General features: G+C 49.7%; 1 protein-coding gene across 1 annotated transcript; it reads right to left on the bottom strand.

The window, feature by feature from the left end:
- Window positions 1–1,074: 1,074 nt before the first annotated feature.
- Window positions 1,075–7,241, bottom strand: RBP4 (retinol binding protein 4). Its single transcript, XM_036072485.2, has 6 exons — window positions 7,089–7,241; window positions 6,855–6,982; window positions 6,602–6,738; window positions 6,362–6,468; window positions 3,013–3,225; window positions 1,075–1,360 (listed from the first exon to the last, which is right to left on the bottom strand). The coding sequence occupies exons 2-6, from the start codon at window positions 6,963–6,965 to the stop codon at window positions 1,323–1,325; spliced, it is 606 nt and encodes a 201-aa protein (XP_035928378.1). The 5' UTR covers window positions 6,966–6,982; window positions 7,089–7,241; the 3' UTR covers window positions 1,075–1,322.
- Between the last annotated feature and the right edge of the window lie 4,973 nt (window positions 7,242–12,214).

Genomic DNA, 12,214 nt, shown 5'->3' with positions numbered 1-12,214 from the left:
GCGCCTGGCTCTGACATGAGCGACAGGCAGAGTTTTCCCATATCCAGCTGCCTGTCTCCTCCCTTGCTGTCTCCTCTCTTGCTGCTGGGAAAACAAAGCACATCGAAGGGGGGACGCAGGGCACCCATGGCTCCCTGCTATGCCAGCTCACAGGCAGCGATCTCTCCACGCACGCGCCCTTCCCCACTTCCCGACCCACGTCACAGATGTCAGCCTGGCACCGTCGCCAGGATTGCTCCTAAGGGCTCTCACCGAATCCTCACTGCATCCCATCAGGCAGGTACTGTTTCCCCATATTTCACAAGAGTGAGGCTCAGAGAAGACAGATAAGCAGCTCCAAATCACACAGCTAATAGGTATCTGACCCGGATTTTGACTTAAAACCAAGACTCTGGTACCAAAGTCTTGATGCCTTTTCCAGATAAAAATGTGATGCTCCTGGGAGCTCCTGGGGAACGAAGGCAAATGACTCTGCATGTGGTGACATACTGAGTTCACGGGGGCCACTGATGGTGTGGACACTGGTGATCCTCCCCAGCCCCGCTACTTCTAATCCCAGCTAGCCCATTCCCGCACTCCAGTGGGAGGTGCCATGATCTCCCCACGGATCTGGTTTCCGGGGCCCATCTCCTAACTCCCCCAGGGAAGCCCCCAGCCACCTCTCCCTCAACATTTTGGCCATACCTGAACTAAGAAGTGAATTAAGTGCTAGAGACCCTGAAGGGCTGGGGGCGAGCCCACCATCCCACCTTCCTCATGGACCTTGGCTCAACTGAGGCCTTGAGCTTGCTGGCCTGGCCTAGCCAACACTCACCTCCTCTTTTGGTCTCCAGTGACTTGCCCAGGCTTGTAGTTAAGGCCCTTTCTCGGTTAATGGGGAAGCCCCCTTTCCGGGAAGTCAGGAGAAGCCACAGTCATTAATAATGGAGATTAGGCACCAGAAAAGACCAGAAGTCACGAAGAGCAGGGAGAGAGGAGCCCCTCCTGGTATATAAGAGCGCACCGTACCCCGCCATCTACAGGATTTGTCACGTTGACATAGATGCAGCGCAAAGAAAAACCCAGATCATAGGAAACGGGTGACTACATTTTAATAAATCAAAGTCTGGAATCCTAAGCCTTAAACAATTGCTTAGAAAATTCCAGAAAAGACAGTCATTTGGGTGCAGATTCACTTATCCCCACATATATTTTTATGTGTACTGAGGTTCCGTGTTTGCAGAGGGGAGGGGAGCAGAGCAGGGCAAACTAAACTCCTAAGATCAGATCGAGTTGAAGGCTGCATGAATTGATGGGAACTTCTCCAGTGAAACTCCATGTTGCTACAAAATGGTTTGTTCTGATCTGCCATCACAGTAACCTGAAATAGAGGAAACAGTCATCGAGGACAGAAAGCTGGACCCATTGTTCAATGTACACAGCGAATATCATGATGGCCTTAGGGCTTGGCTGTGTCCAAACGTGTCTTGTAAGGTCACAGCTAGATGTGGCTGTGATTCAGAGACATCCTCCAGGCTCTTGCGGAGACCCTTTGAATCTCTCTGGGGGCAAGAGAGGGTCCAAGAGCATAGGATCTGCTTTCTGAAAGTTCTCCTTTGCCTTGTCTTAAATTTGCCTCACTGCGTTTCGAAGGATCGGGGGCACGTGCTCCTATTTCGGGAAGTGGGGGCCAAATCAGCCTGGCCTCGGCCGCTGTGTGGGTGGCTTTATGGAATGTTCACTGTGTCCTGTGCCAGGTGTCACCAGGCGGTGCCAGAGGGGGCTTCGGGAACACAGAACAACCTTGGTTTGCATCCAGCTCAGCTAACCGTGGGAGAGCTTGGGCAACCTGTGCGATCTTTCTTAGCCTGCATTTTCTCATCAGTAGAACTGGGATACTGAGAGTATGTATTTCATAAGGTTCTCTGAGGCCTGAGGGGGGTGATGCAGGTAATCGGCGTGGCGTGGGGCCTGGCTGTGGTGAGATCCTTCCCCCGCCCTACATTTAGGCCGCCCCCAGGATGAAGCATCAAGACCTTATTTTTTAATGTTTTTGGTTTGGGTTCATATCTGTTGGGTGTCGTGTGCACCAGCTAGTTAGATGACCAACAGAAAAGTTCAGTTTTGTTCTTTTTCTACATTTCAGCATTACCCTATTTGGACTTTGAAACTCTGTTTCCTGTGGGAGTGAGGGAGTGTCCTTTCAAAACAGACTGCACAATTTCCTCCAGAATGTTATTGGTTTTAAAATCAAGATCTGACAAAGGTAACATCTATAAAAAGATTCAGGGGTTGTTCCAGGGAATCTCAAAAAACATAAGTGAGGAAGACCAGCTAGGCAATTCCACCGTTATTTAGTTCCATATGAGGAAAAGAGCATCTGTTGAAAGGGTTCTGTTTTGAACTTTGCTCTGGTGATGTCTCTCTTTCACTTTTTACACCAACGGGCCACGTTTGCTGCCCGGCCCTTCACTGTCGCCACTGAATCTCTGAACAATATGAATTCAGTCAAAATGGCTTTTTGGGCAATACAGCTGGGGACAAAATCATGTGACCACAGGCCGGGCCTAGGGGAGCAGATAAAAAGGAAGAACCTGTCCTCTGCAGCTTGACTTAATTAAAAGGGCCAGGGTTTTGGAAAAGGGCTTTCCCCCCCACTCCTTATGAAACAGTACCATGAAAGATCTGGTCAAGAAGGCCCAAGATGGGGCGCCTGGGTGGCTCAGTCGGTTAAGCGTCTGCCTTTGGCTCGGGTCATGATCCTGGAGTCTCGGGATCGAGCCCCGCATCGGGCTCCCCGCTCAGCGGGGAGTCTGCTTCTCCCTCTACCCTGCCCCCTGCTCATGATATCTCTCCCTCTCTCTCTCACACACAAATAACTACATAAAATCTTTTTAAAAAACTTAAAAAGAAGGACCAAGATGGGTCCCGTGGGGCTTCTCAGACTCCGGTTTTCTCCCACACGCGGATGCAGCGCATCTCCTCGGCCCCTCGGGGAGAGCCGGCGGCGCCCTGCCCCGGCCGCCCACTCACCGTTGTGCACGATCAGCCTGTACTGCCTGGCCAGGCACAGCTCGTCCTGCCTCTGCCGCACGATCTTCTGCACTTCCAGGGGCAGGCCGTGGGGGTCGCGGGCAAACACGAAGGAGTAGCTGTCGGCACAGGTGCCGTCGAGGTTCAGGAGGCGGCAGGAATACTGCACGGCGTAGGTGTCATAGTCCGTGTCGATGATCCAGTGGTCATCGTCTGCAAGCCAGAAAGCCACAGAGCCAGTGCTTCTCCCTCGGCCGGCTCAGGCGTCAGGGGAGCACCAGCTCACGAAAGCAGCGCCTTCCTGAAACCGGTTTCATTTCTTTAGGAAGCAGGAGACTACAGAGAATTCTGATGGCTTTCATAAAATTGGGAGGACAAGAAAGGACCTTGTCCTCCTTCACAGAAAAGAATCCTGGGGTCGGGAGGTGGTGGGGGCGGGGGGAGACCTCGTTCACTTCAATGATTATCTCTTACCCTGACAATAAATGTCCTGGTATCTGTCCAAAGAACAACAGAGAATGTGAGCCCATTGAAACCATAAAATAGACCTTTCTCCATCTGTCCTCCAACAATGTGTGTGCCTTTGTAGCTGACGTCTGGTGGCCGCCAGCTTCTGTCTCGCTGCCCTGCTGTCCCTCGATCCCCTGGAGGATGCCACTCTGATGATCTGCTTCACGGCTACTCTGCTCCATCCTAATTCTGGCTTAGTCACCTGACTCCCTTCTCTGCGCTGGCGAAAGAGAGTAGCTTTTGTGTCGAGGGTACAAAAGGCCCACCCTCTGCTTCACATAGTCTTCTTTCTTAGAGCTTGTACTTTTCAGATCTCCCCAGACAGAGGCAGAGCTGAGCCCCTGAAGAATTCAGATTTCATTTATTCCTGAGGCTGGGAGGTAGGCCAGGAAGACGTGTACGCAAAGGGGGCATAAATGTCAACAAAGGCAGGATGAGAAAAAACATTAATAAGAACATACGCTGGAGAGATTGACCCTGGAGAAACAATGCTCAAGTGTATCCAAACACCTTACACTTGATAAAAAGTGGCACATCTCTACTTAATTTAATGTTCTCATCGACACGGAACCATGGCTAGGACTTTCTGAGCACTTAATTATGTATCAGTCACCATGTAGACAGGTTCCATGTTTTCTCAATTATTCCTCACATCTACCCAAAAGTGCACGCTGTTATTTCTATCTTACCGATGAGGAAACCGAGACAGAGAAACTAAATAATTTACTCAAGGTCACAAAGAGCAGGACAGAACCGAAGCCCACATGCCTAATGTCTCCACCACACTGTCTCCAGGCAGTAGGTAAGTTGCGGGGAGAGGGGACAAGAAACAAGAAACAAAAAGCCTCTACACTTCCATCTCATGCCCAGGCCATGAAGCAGGTGATGGTCTCCGCTCTGTGTTGGTTCCATGAGGGAGGAATGCAGAGGAACCCGGGTCCCCCAGCTTCAGACAGCATAAGGGAGGACTCTCTTGCCCACCCTAAGTCACCTCTTGGTTCTGAGAACCCCCGGAGTGCCAGCCGAGGAGGGGCTCAGCCCGAACTCAGGCCTGCAGGACAGCTGCACGGGAGTGGGTCCTGGAGCCCCGTGTTCAGCTCCCTCCAGGCTCTCCAAGAGGAAGAATGAGCCACCACGGCACCTCCCGGGCTCTCCCACAGGAGAGTGTCAGAGGCCAGAGCTAGGGGTGCCCAGACACATGACTGCTCAGTTATTCATCAGACGGGCCAGGAACAGAAGCCATGGGACCGCCTGCTGGGCCTCACCCTAACCACCGGCTCCCCTCACAGGCTCCTGAGCCTCTGGGCAGTCTTCCTCCTCTGCAAATGAAGTCACTTCTTCCCTGGTGGTGGGGCTCAGTGTGTCCGTCGGAGGCACCCCAGCAGCCTAACCCCTCAGACACACATGCACTCTTCTTTGAAATGTTACCCCAATTCATGATCAAGGCAGCTATTAGCTCAGCCGATCTGCAGCTTAATTTCCTTTTTCCAAGATTGTTGCCAGAAGTGAACTCTGACATAAGAACTAAGTAACTTTCGATGCTTGGTTTTAAAGAAAATTGACTACCATTCTTGACTTTAAAAGAAAGGCCTAAGTTGGTTTGGTTTATCTCCAGGCTCTTTTTGGCTAAAACGTTCAAAGACAACAAAGAATATAAATCCTAACAATCTTTACTAGCCTCTCCCTCCTGAGATGAGAGATGAACAGCCTGAGCGCCACTCGAAAGAGTGAACTTGGTCCTCCAAACTCCAAATTCTTTGGATTGAATTATCTAGAGCAGTTTCTTAAGCTTCATTGTGCAGAAGGAGCATTCCTAAGGACCACAGCAAACTAACAGACTCTGGGGCCCCACCCCAGAGTAATTTGTAATTCATTATCAGAAAAGCGTACCTTTCACACTAAATGAATCATTCTAGCAAGTTTTGCTACATCACTTGAAATAATTGTTACTACCCACCTGGGAGTTGGAACCCCTGGCTTCTGACACTGGCTCCCATAAACTTGTATGACCATGGGCAAATCGCTACCTTCTCTTGGTCTCAGTTTATTCATCTGTATATTGAACCCCCTTCGTAGGGTTGACTCTCCATCTCTAAGATCCCATGATATGTCCCCCCTGGCCTACCTTATTCTCTGGGCACCAAAGAGATTCCAGATTTGAAACTTAAGAGAAATGGAAAGAAAGTAGAAAGGGCACGTAAATGTCGTGTTCTTATGATCAGCCCAAACTGTAGGGTGCTTTTCTGAGAGTCTTCAACACCCTGTCCCCCATCTGAGTTTTGGTGCTTGGAAGAAGAGAAGAGGTCGGTGCCACCCAGAACGCTATGCCTGGCTCAGTATCTCAGCATCTTGCCGGCAGGACACTCGGGACCCAACCCCATGCACAATGCTCCCTACATCCTTGGATGAGGGTCTCTCTGCCTCCGCTGGGGGTGTCCCAGTAATCAAGCTGTCCCAGGGATCCAGCCCAATGAAATGGAGGAAATACAAAACCAGGTTGAGTGGTGATGTGGGCTGGGTCTTGGGGAGGTGGGATGTCTGAGCATGGAGAAGACACACCTTGGCACAATGGCTGGACATGAAAATGGCAGAAGGAGGTCACCTGACAAGCCCAAAGGTCCTTTTTGAGCTTGGGCCCCGTTTTTGGAGCTGAGGGTGAAAGGTGGGCGGGAAGGGGCCTCACTAGTCGCGGTCTCACCTCCCTAACCCCAGGCTCTGCTGACAGTTCCTGCCACGTGCGCACCATTCTTTTCCAGGCTGCCACTGGAGAAGAAACCCAGCAAATTGGTCAGGTATGACCCTCATCCCCTGAGACGGTTCCACTGAACTGACTACTCACTTCCTTTCTGGAGGAAGGACGCTAGGCCCCAATACTTCATCTTGAACTTAGCAGGGTCCTCCGTGTCTGTGAAGGTGCCCACCATGTCTGCACACACTTCCCAGTTACTGCAAAAGCCAAGGAGATGCTGAGCCAGGCCGGCAAAGGGCTTCCTCCCTCCATCTCACCCTGATGCTCCCCTCCCTCCCCAGCCTGGTTTGGTGCTCAGCCGGGGGTAGGGGAGGGGGTGGGGGGTCTGACTTCAACAGACGGACTCGGCCCTTGGCCGTGGCGCTCATCTGGCCATTCTCATCCACAGAGAACTCAGCGACGATGTTGTCCTGCAGGAAGAGGCCCTCGGGGTCCTTCTTGGCCATGGCGTACCAGGTCCCGGAGAACTGCGAGAGAGGTGAGCGCAGGGTTTGGTGGCCCGGCGTGCACGGCCGGCCGCCAGGAAGGGAGAACGCGGGGGACCGGGCACCGCGGCCACCGGGGCCGCCCGGCAGATACCTACGCGAGCCTTGTCGAAGTTCTTCTTGACTCGGAAGCTGCTCACCCGGCAGTCGTGCTCCGCCCGGGCGCTGCCCAGCACGGCCAGCAGCACGAGCGCCCACACCCACGCCATCGTGCCCGGAGTCCTCCCTGCGGGGACCGCGCGCCGTGAGTGCCCGCCCGCGGCCCCCCGCCCCCGGCCCTGCCCGCCCGCGGCCCCCGGCCCCCGGCCCCCGGCCGCCCTGCCGCCGCTCACCGCCCGGAGCTGCGCGCAAGCCTGGCCGCGGCGTCGGGCGCGCGTGGAGCCAGGGAAGCGAGCGAGCCGCTGGGGCCGCCCGGCCGCTTTATAGCCGGGGCGGGAGGGGGTCGCGCTTTCGTAACGGCGGGGGTGAAAGACCGAGGGGAGGCGCCGGGCCGGCCGGCCAGCACTTGCATAACGCGCCCTGACTCACCGCCGCCCGGGCGCAGGGAGGGTCCCCTTGGGCGGGAGCCGCACGTCCAGGGCCGCCTCGGCCGAGCCCAGCTCCCCACGGCGCCGAGCCGCGGGAACAAGCCCTGGCCTGGTCCCCCGGCACTCGTGCCAGCGGCCGCCAGCTGCAGCCTGGGGTGGCCTCGGGGCGGGGGAGGGGGGCGGCTGCTCTGGCCGGAGGCGCGAGTCGGCCTGGCGGGAGGACCGCGCCCTCCCAGAGAGAGGACCCGCGATGCTGGCCGGTGCCTTAGCGCCCGCGCCCAGGCCCTGCCAGGTTGGCCTCTCTGCCCTCGAGGGCCAGTTGTGCAGCGCGGGGGGGGGGGGGGGGGGGGGAGGCGGGATTATTTCGGCCAAGTAGTTTTTCATTTTATAAAGGATTTATTTTACTCTCTTTCAGGAGAGTTGTGGTACCTTCTGGGTCAATATTTGTTCTTTAGTTTCAACATCTTTAGAAGCATTAAAACCCTCCCTGTTAAATATTCTCCAGAAATGAACCCTGGCCAGGGCAGGAAATAACTTTAGCAACCTTGGTGGTCGCCTGTTTACTCTGTGGCACTTCCCTCAAACCACTTGGAAGCGCCTCTATCAATTGTTTATAACGCAATGTGTTTGCAAAGCCACAGTGGAGTTTTGTTTTCCAAACAGCTAAGGTGCGTTCACCTGAGGAGCGGACAAGAGTGGGGAGGTGAACAAAATTCTATAGTCAATGGTCAATTGAGTCAAAACGCTGTGACGAGTTATGTTATTTTGCCTATGTGATGGCACAATTTACTGACCATGTCATTCAGAGTTACAGTTCCTCTAACTGATCAAAGAAGTCACAAGATGCAGCTTTTGACTGAATGACAATCAGTAATTTGGCAAAGAAATAGGCACCTTCCTATAACTCTTTGGACATCTACCTGCCTGGTTCTCTGCTTCCACGTGCCACCTTTCCCTCCGTTCCTGCTTCCCATTTGAGTCTTTAGGGGGTCTCCGGAGTGCCAAGGATGACGCATTTAACTCCTTCCTGCCCCAGAGCTAGGATAGCCCTGTTTCTGGCCAACCAGCTAACTGGTTAGGCCAGTTTTATCCCAGGACGTGTAATCCCAAATAGCTCCTATGAGAGCTGCTCCTGCAGGGACCATGTGTGGGGATGCACAGTGGTAGCGTCCATGCACCCTAGGTGGGAAATGACCATAGGGCATCTTTCTCCTGTCCAGTGCTTGCATCCCCTCCTCGACATTCCAGAGTCCAGAAGGTCTTCCAGCTTCTTCTCCAACACGTCCAGTGATGGACGGAGAGCTCCTGGCTGAGCCTAATTGCCTTTGGACAGTTATTGCTGCCAGAAAAGTTCTCCCAATAGCCCCCTCCCTTTCATCTGTTTCTTCTAGAACGTATTCTGGTGGTCCTTGCACATGCTACATAAATGTTGACTGAATGGAGGGACTTTCAGTGCATCATTATGTTGATTGTTTTTGCAACAACATGTTTTTTCCTTTATGTGTTAGATGCCTAAGAGGGGCTGCAACTGTTTCTCCTTCTCTCTCTTTTTTTAAAAAGATTTTATTTATTTATTTGACACAGAGAGAGATCACAAGTAGGCAGACAGGCAGGCAGAGGGAGAGGGAGAAGCAGACTCCCCGATGAACAGGGAGCCCAATGTGGGACTTGATCCCAGGATGCTGGGATCATGACCAGCGCTGAAGGCAGACACTTAACGACTGAGCCACCCAGGTGCCCCTCTCCTTCTCTCTTTAATGATAAATCGTGAACCTTGGTGTCCCAGATACCAGCAAAGAAAAAGTTTATTTTGGCATTCTCTCTCGAATTTCTTCATGATTACAAATAGGTGAATGCAGGTCAACTGATGTTTTTAACTTCAGTGCTTTGAAATTTTTCCTCATAATTTTTCGAATATGCATGTATATATATAATATAAACAGGAAAAAAATGTTCACAGTGATTACCTCCATGTGATAGAATTAAGGACATTTGATTTGTACTTTTTGTAATTTCCAAATTTTCCTACAGTGTAACTGTTTAATCAGAAAACAAAACAAATATTCTCGTTGCAAACATTTTTCTCTTTCTAGCAATGAGATGTTTTAAATGGCATCTTAATGGATGTAATTGTAATTGTATATAATATACACAAAAGTTCATTTTCTGCCATATTTCATGAACAGACCGTGATTCATTCATCTTGTTATCTGTCCCTCCTCCAAACTTTTCCATGAGATTTATTGAGACTTATACTTACTAGGTGCTCAACTAATAGATATTGACTTATCTTGTCTTACTGAAATTCATCACATTAGATAAACTTCCCAAAATATTTAAAAAGATTTGTTTCTAAAATATAATTTCTCGGGGGGCGCCTGGGTGGTTCAGTTAGTTATGCATCTGACTTCAGCTCAGGTCATGATCCCGGGGTCCTGGGATCGAGCCCCACGTTTGGCTCCCTGTTTCTCTCTCTCTCTCTGGCTCTCCCTCTGCTCATGCTCTCTGTGTCTCTCTTGCTGTCTCTCAAATGAATAAATAAAATATCTTTAAAAATAGGTAATTTCTCAGGATTTAGCACTTGGGGCAGAGGTGGCTAGCTAGTCTTCCACCAAAAAGTCTGCATTCCTCTTCCATGGTGTAGAGTTGTTGGGAAGAGATTTTTCTGCCGGAGGGCACCTCCTCACTTCCCGTAGCTCTGTAAAGCCCCATGCCTAAGTCTGGTGGATGGAATGTGGACAGAAGTGCTGTGTGTCACTCCCAGGCAGGACTTGCAAAAGCTGCCTGTCCCTCTTCTCTCATCTGCCAGCTGGTGGAGCCTCCATCAACCTGGGACCCCACCAGTGACTTTCTGTGAATGAAAAATAAACTTCCATTGGATTAAGCTGCTGCGTTTTTGAGGGGGCCACCTGTAACAGAAGCTGGTGCAGCCTGAACGAACTCAGCAACAAGCGAGTCACTGGCTCCTGGGAAATAGGGAAAGATGTGTTACCCTCATTGAAAGAAGGGCTAAGGCAAGAACTTTATGTCCTTCCCTCATAAAAATGAAGCATTTCAAACCAGCTCCATTTTGTGCAAAGTAGACATTTACATCCACATCCTGACAGAGAGGCCAAGGAAAATGAAAAACAAGGAAATGGGGTAGTATTTATCTTCTGACTACATTTAAAAATGCCAAAATAATTGGGAAAATGAAAAGATTATTTGGCCAGCTTTTTCAGGTACAAAGAGTCAAACTAATTTTTTCAATAAGGTTTCTTTCAGTGATCACAAAGCCACCAGTCAGTGTCCTTAATTTAGGGGAAAATCACATGGATCCCACCAAGTGAGTTATTTCCGAGACACCGGGGCACACCCAACAATTAGGTGTGCGCAGAGATTCCTGTGAGCAGATGTGCAAGGTGAAAGAGCCCATTTGCACTTGACTGCTGGGATGTGCTTGAAATCCCTAACTTTAGGGGGTGCATTTTGGTGATGAGTAATGGTAGGAACAGAGAATCTGGCTAAAGTGGAGCCGAAGAGTGAATTCAGTATAATGATCTGGAGTGCACTCGGTTAATCCAGGACATTGTTAGATTTGGTTGGTGCTTCAACCTCAGGTTCATGTGGTTGGGTTATAAGCATGGCTTCCTGTAGAAATGGTTAACTGCCGTGGAAAATGTTAGCAGTGATAGAATTAGGTGTTACATGTGTTTGTTAGTAGACTATTGAAAAATGTAAATTTGTTAAGCAGAAAGTTTAAGGAAATGAAACCATTCTTTGGTACATCTGTAGGCTTTTAAAAAAAGATTTATTTCTTTGAGAAAGAGAGAGAGAACGTGCAGGGGGAAGGGGGAGAGGGAGAGAGAAACCCAAGCAGACTCCGTGCTGAGCATAGAGCCCAGAGCCTAGAGCCCGACGCAGGGCTCAATCTTATGACCCTGAGATCATGACCTGAGCTGAAACCAAGAGTGGGACACCCAACTGACTGTGCCCCCCAGGCGCCCCTCTGTAGGCTTTTAAAAAGAGTTCCTGGAATTTTTATTTAGATTTTTTTTAATTGGTGTTTAATAACATTTTCTGATATATATATTTTTTTCTGATATATATATATTAAATTCTTAAAGGAAATGTCTTTGTATATTCTCCTAGAGCAGCTAATACGATGTCTTGTGCACCTCATGGGTACCCTTTTTAATCTAATCCTATTTAAACCGGCAGTTTGGGGGTAGGTCGCTATCACTTACTAGCTGCGTGACCTTGAGCTAGTTACTTAATTTCTCCGTGCTTCAATTTCTCACCTGTAAAATACAAACAATAAGAGTACCTACCTCATTGGGTTACTGTAAGAATTAAATGAGATAATATATGTAAGGGTCTTAGAAGAGTACCTGGCACAGATTATATATTATAATGTTAGCTATTCTTATGGTCATTTTTTTATTATCAATACCTATGGCTTATATTTCTAAAAATATTCTGAGTTTTCACATTGACCTGGTTATTGTTTCAGAGATGTTTTATCTAAATAAATGATAATCAATGTCTGTAAAATCTTAGAAATGCTGACATAAAAATTAAACAGTGAAGTTCAACAAAGTCAACACATATTGTGTAGTATCAGATATTCATTCTAAGTGGTCTGTTTGAAAATTAAAAAAAATATATATTGTTCTTTTCTTACACTTGTTTTTTTCAGTGCCCCGGACTGACAAGCCAGTAAGAGACACAAAGATCTTGTGAGCTCACTCTTGTGAGCCAGAGACTGCAAGGACCAGCCCCCAGGAGGAAGGGCAGTGGAGACAAGGGGACTCAGTCAAAGACAAGAGAAGGAGAGAGAGATTTGTGTGCATGCAACAAGGCAGACTTCCAATATTTCCCTTTAAAAACGATCTCTGTCTTTATAAAATGTCATGCCGTAGGCAAAGTAGTCACCAGCGATCCCTCTGTCT

This window comes from Halichoerus grypus, chromosome 7, assembly GCF_964656455.1.
Source record: "Halichoerus grypus chromosome 7, mHalGry1.hap1.1, whole genome shotgun sequence".
NCBI lineage: Eukaryota > Metazoa > Chordata > Mammalia > Carnivora > Phocidae > Halichoerus > Halichoerus grypus.
The sequence above is the reverse complement of the archived record's forward strand: the minus strand, read 5'-3'. Positions and strand labels throughout refer to the sequence as shown.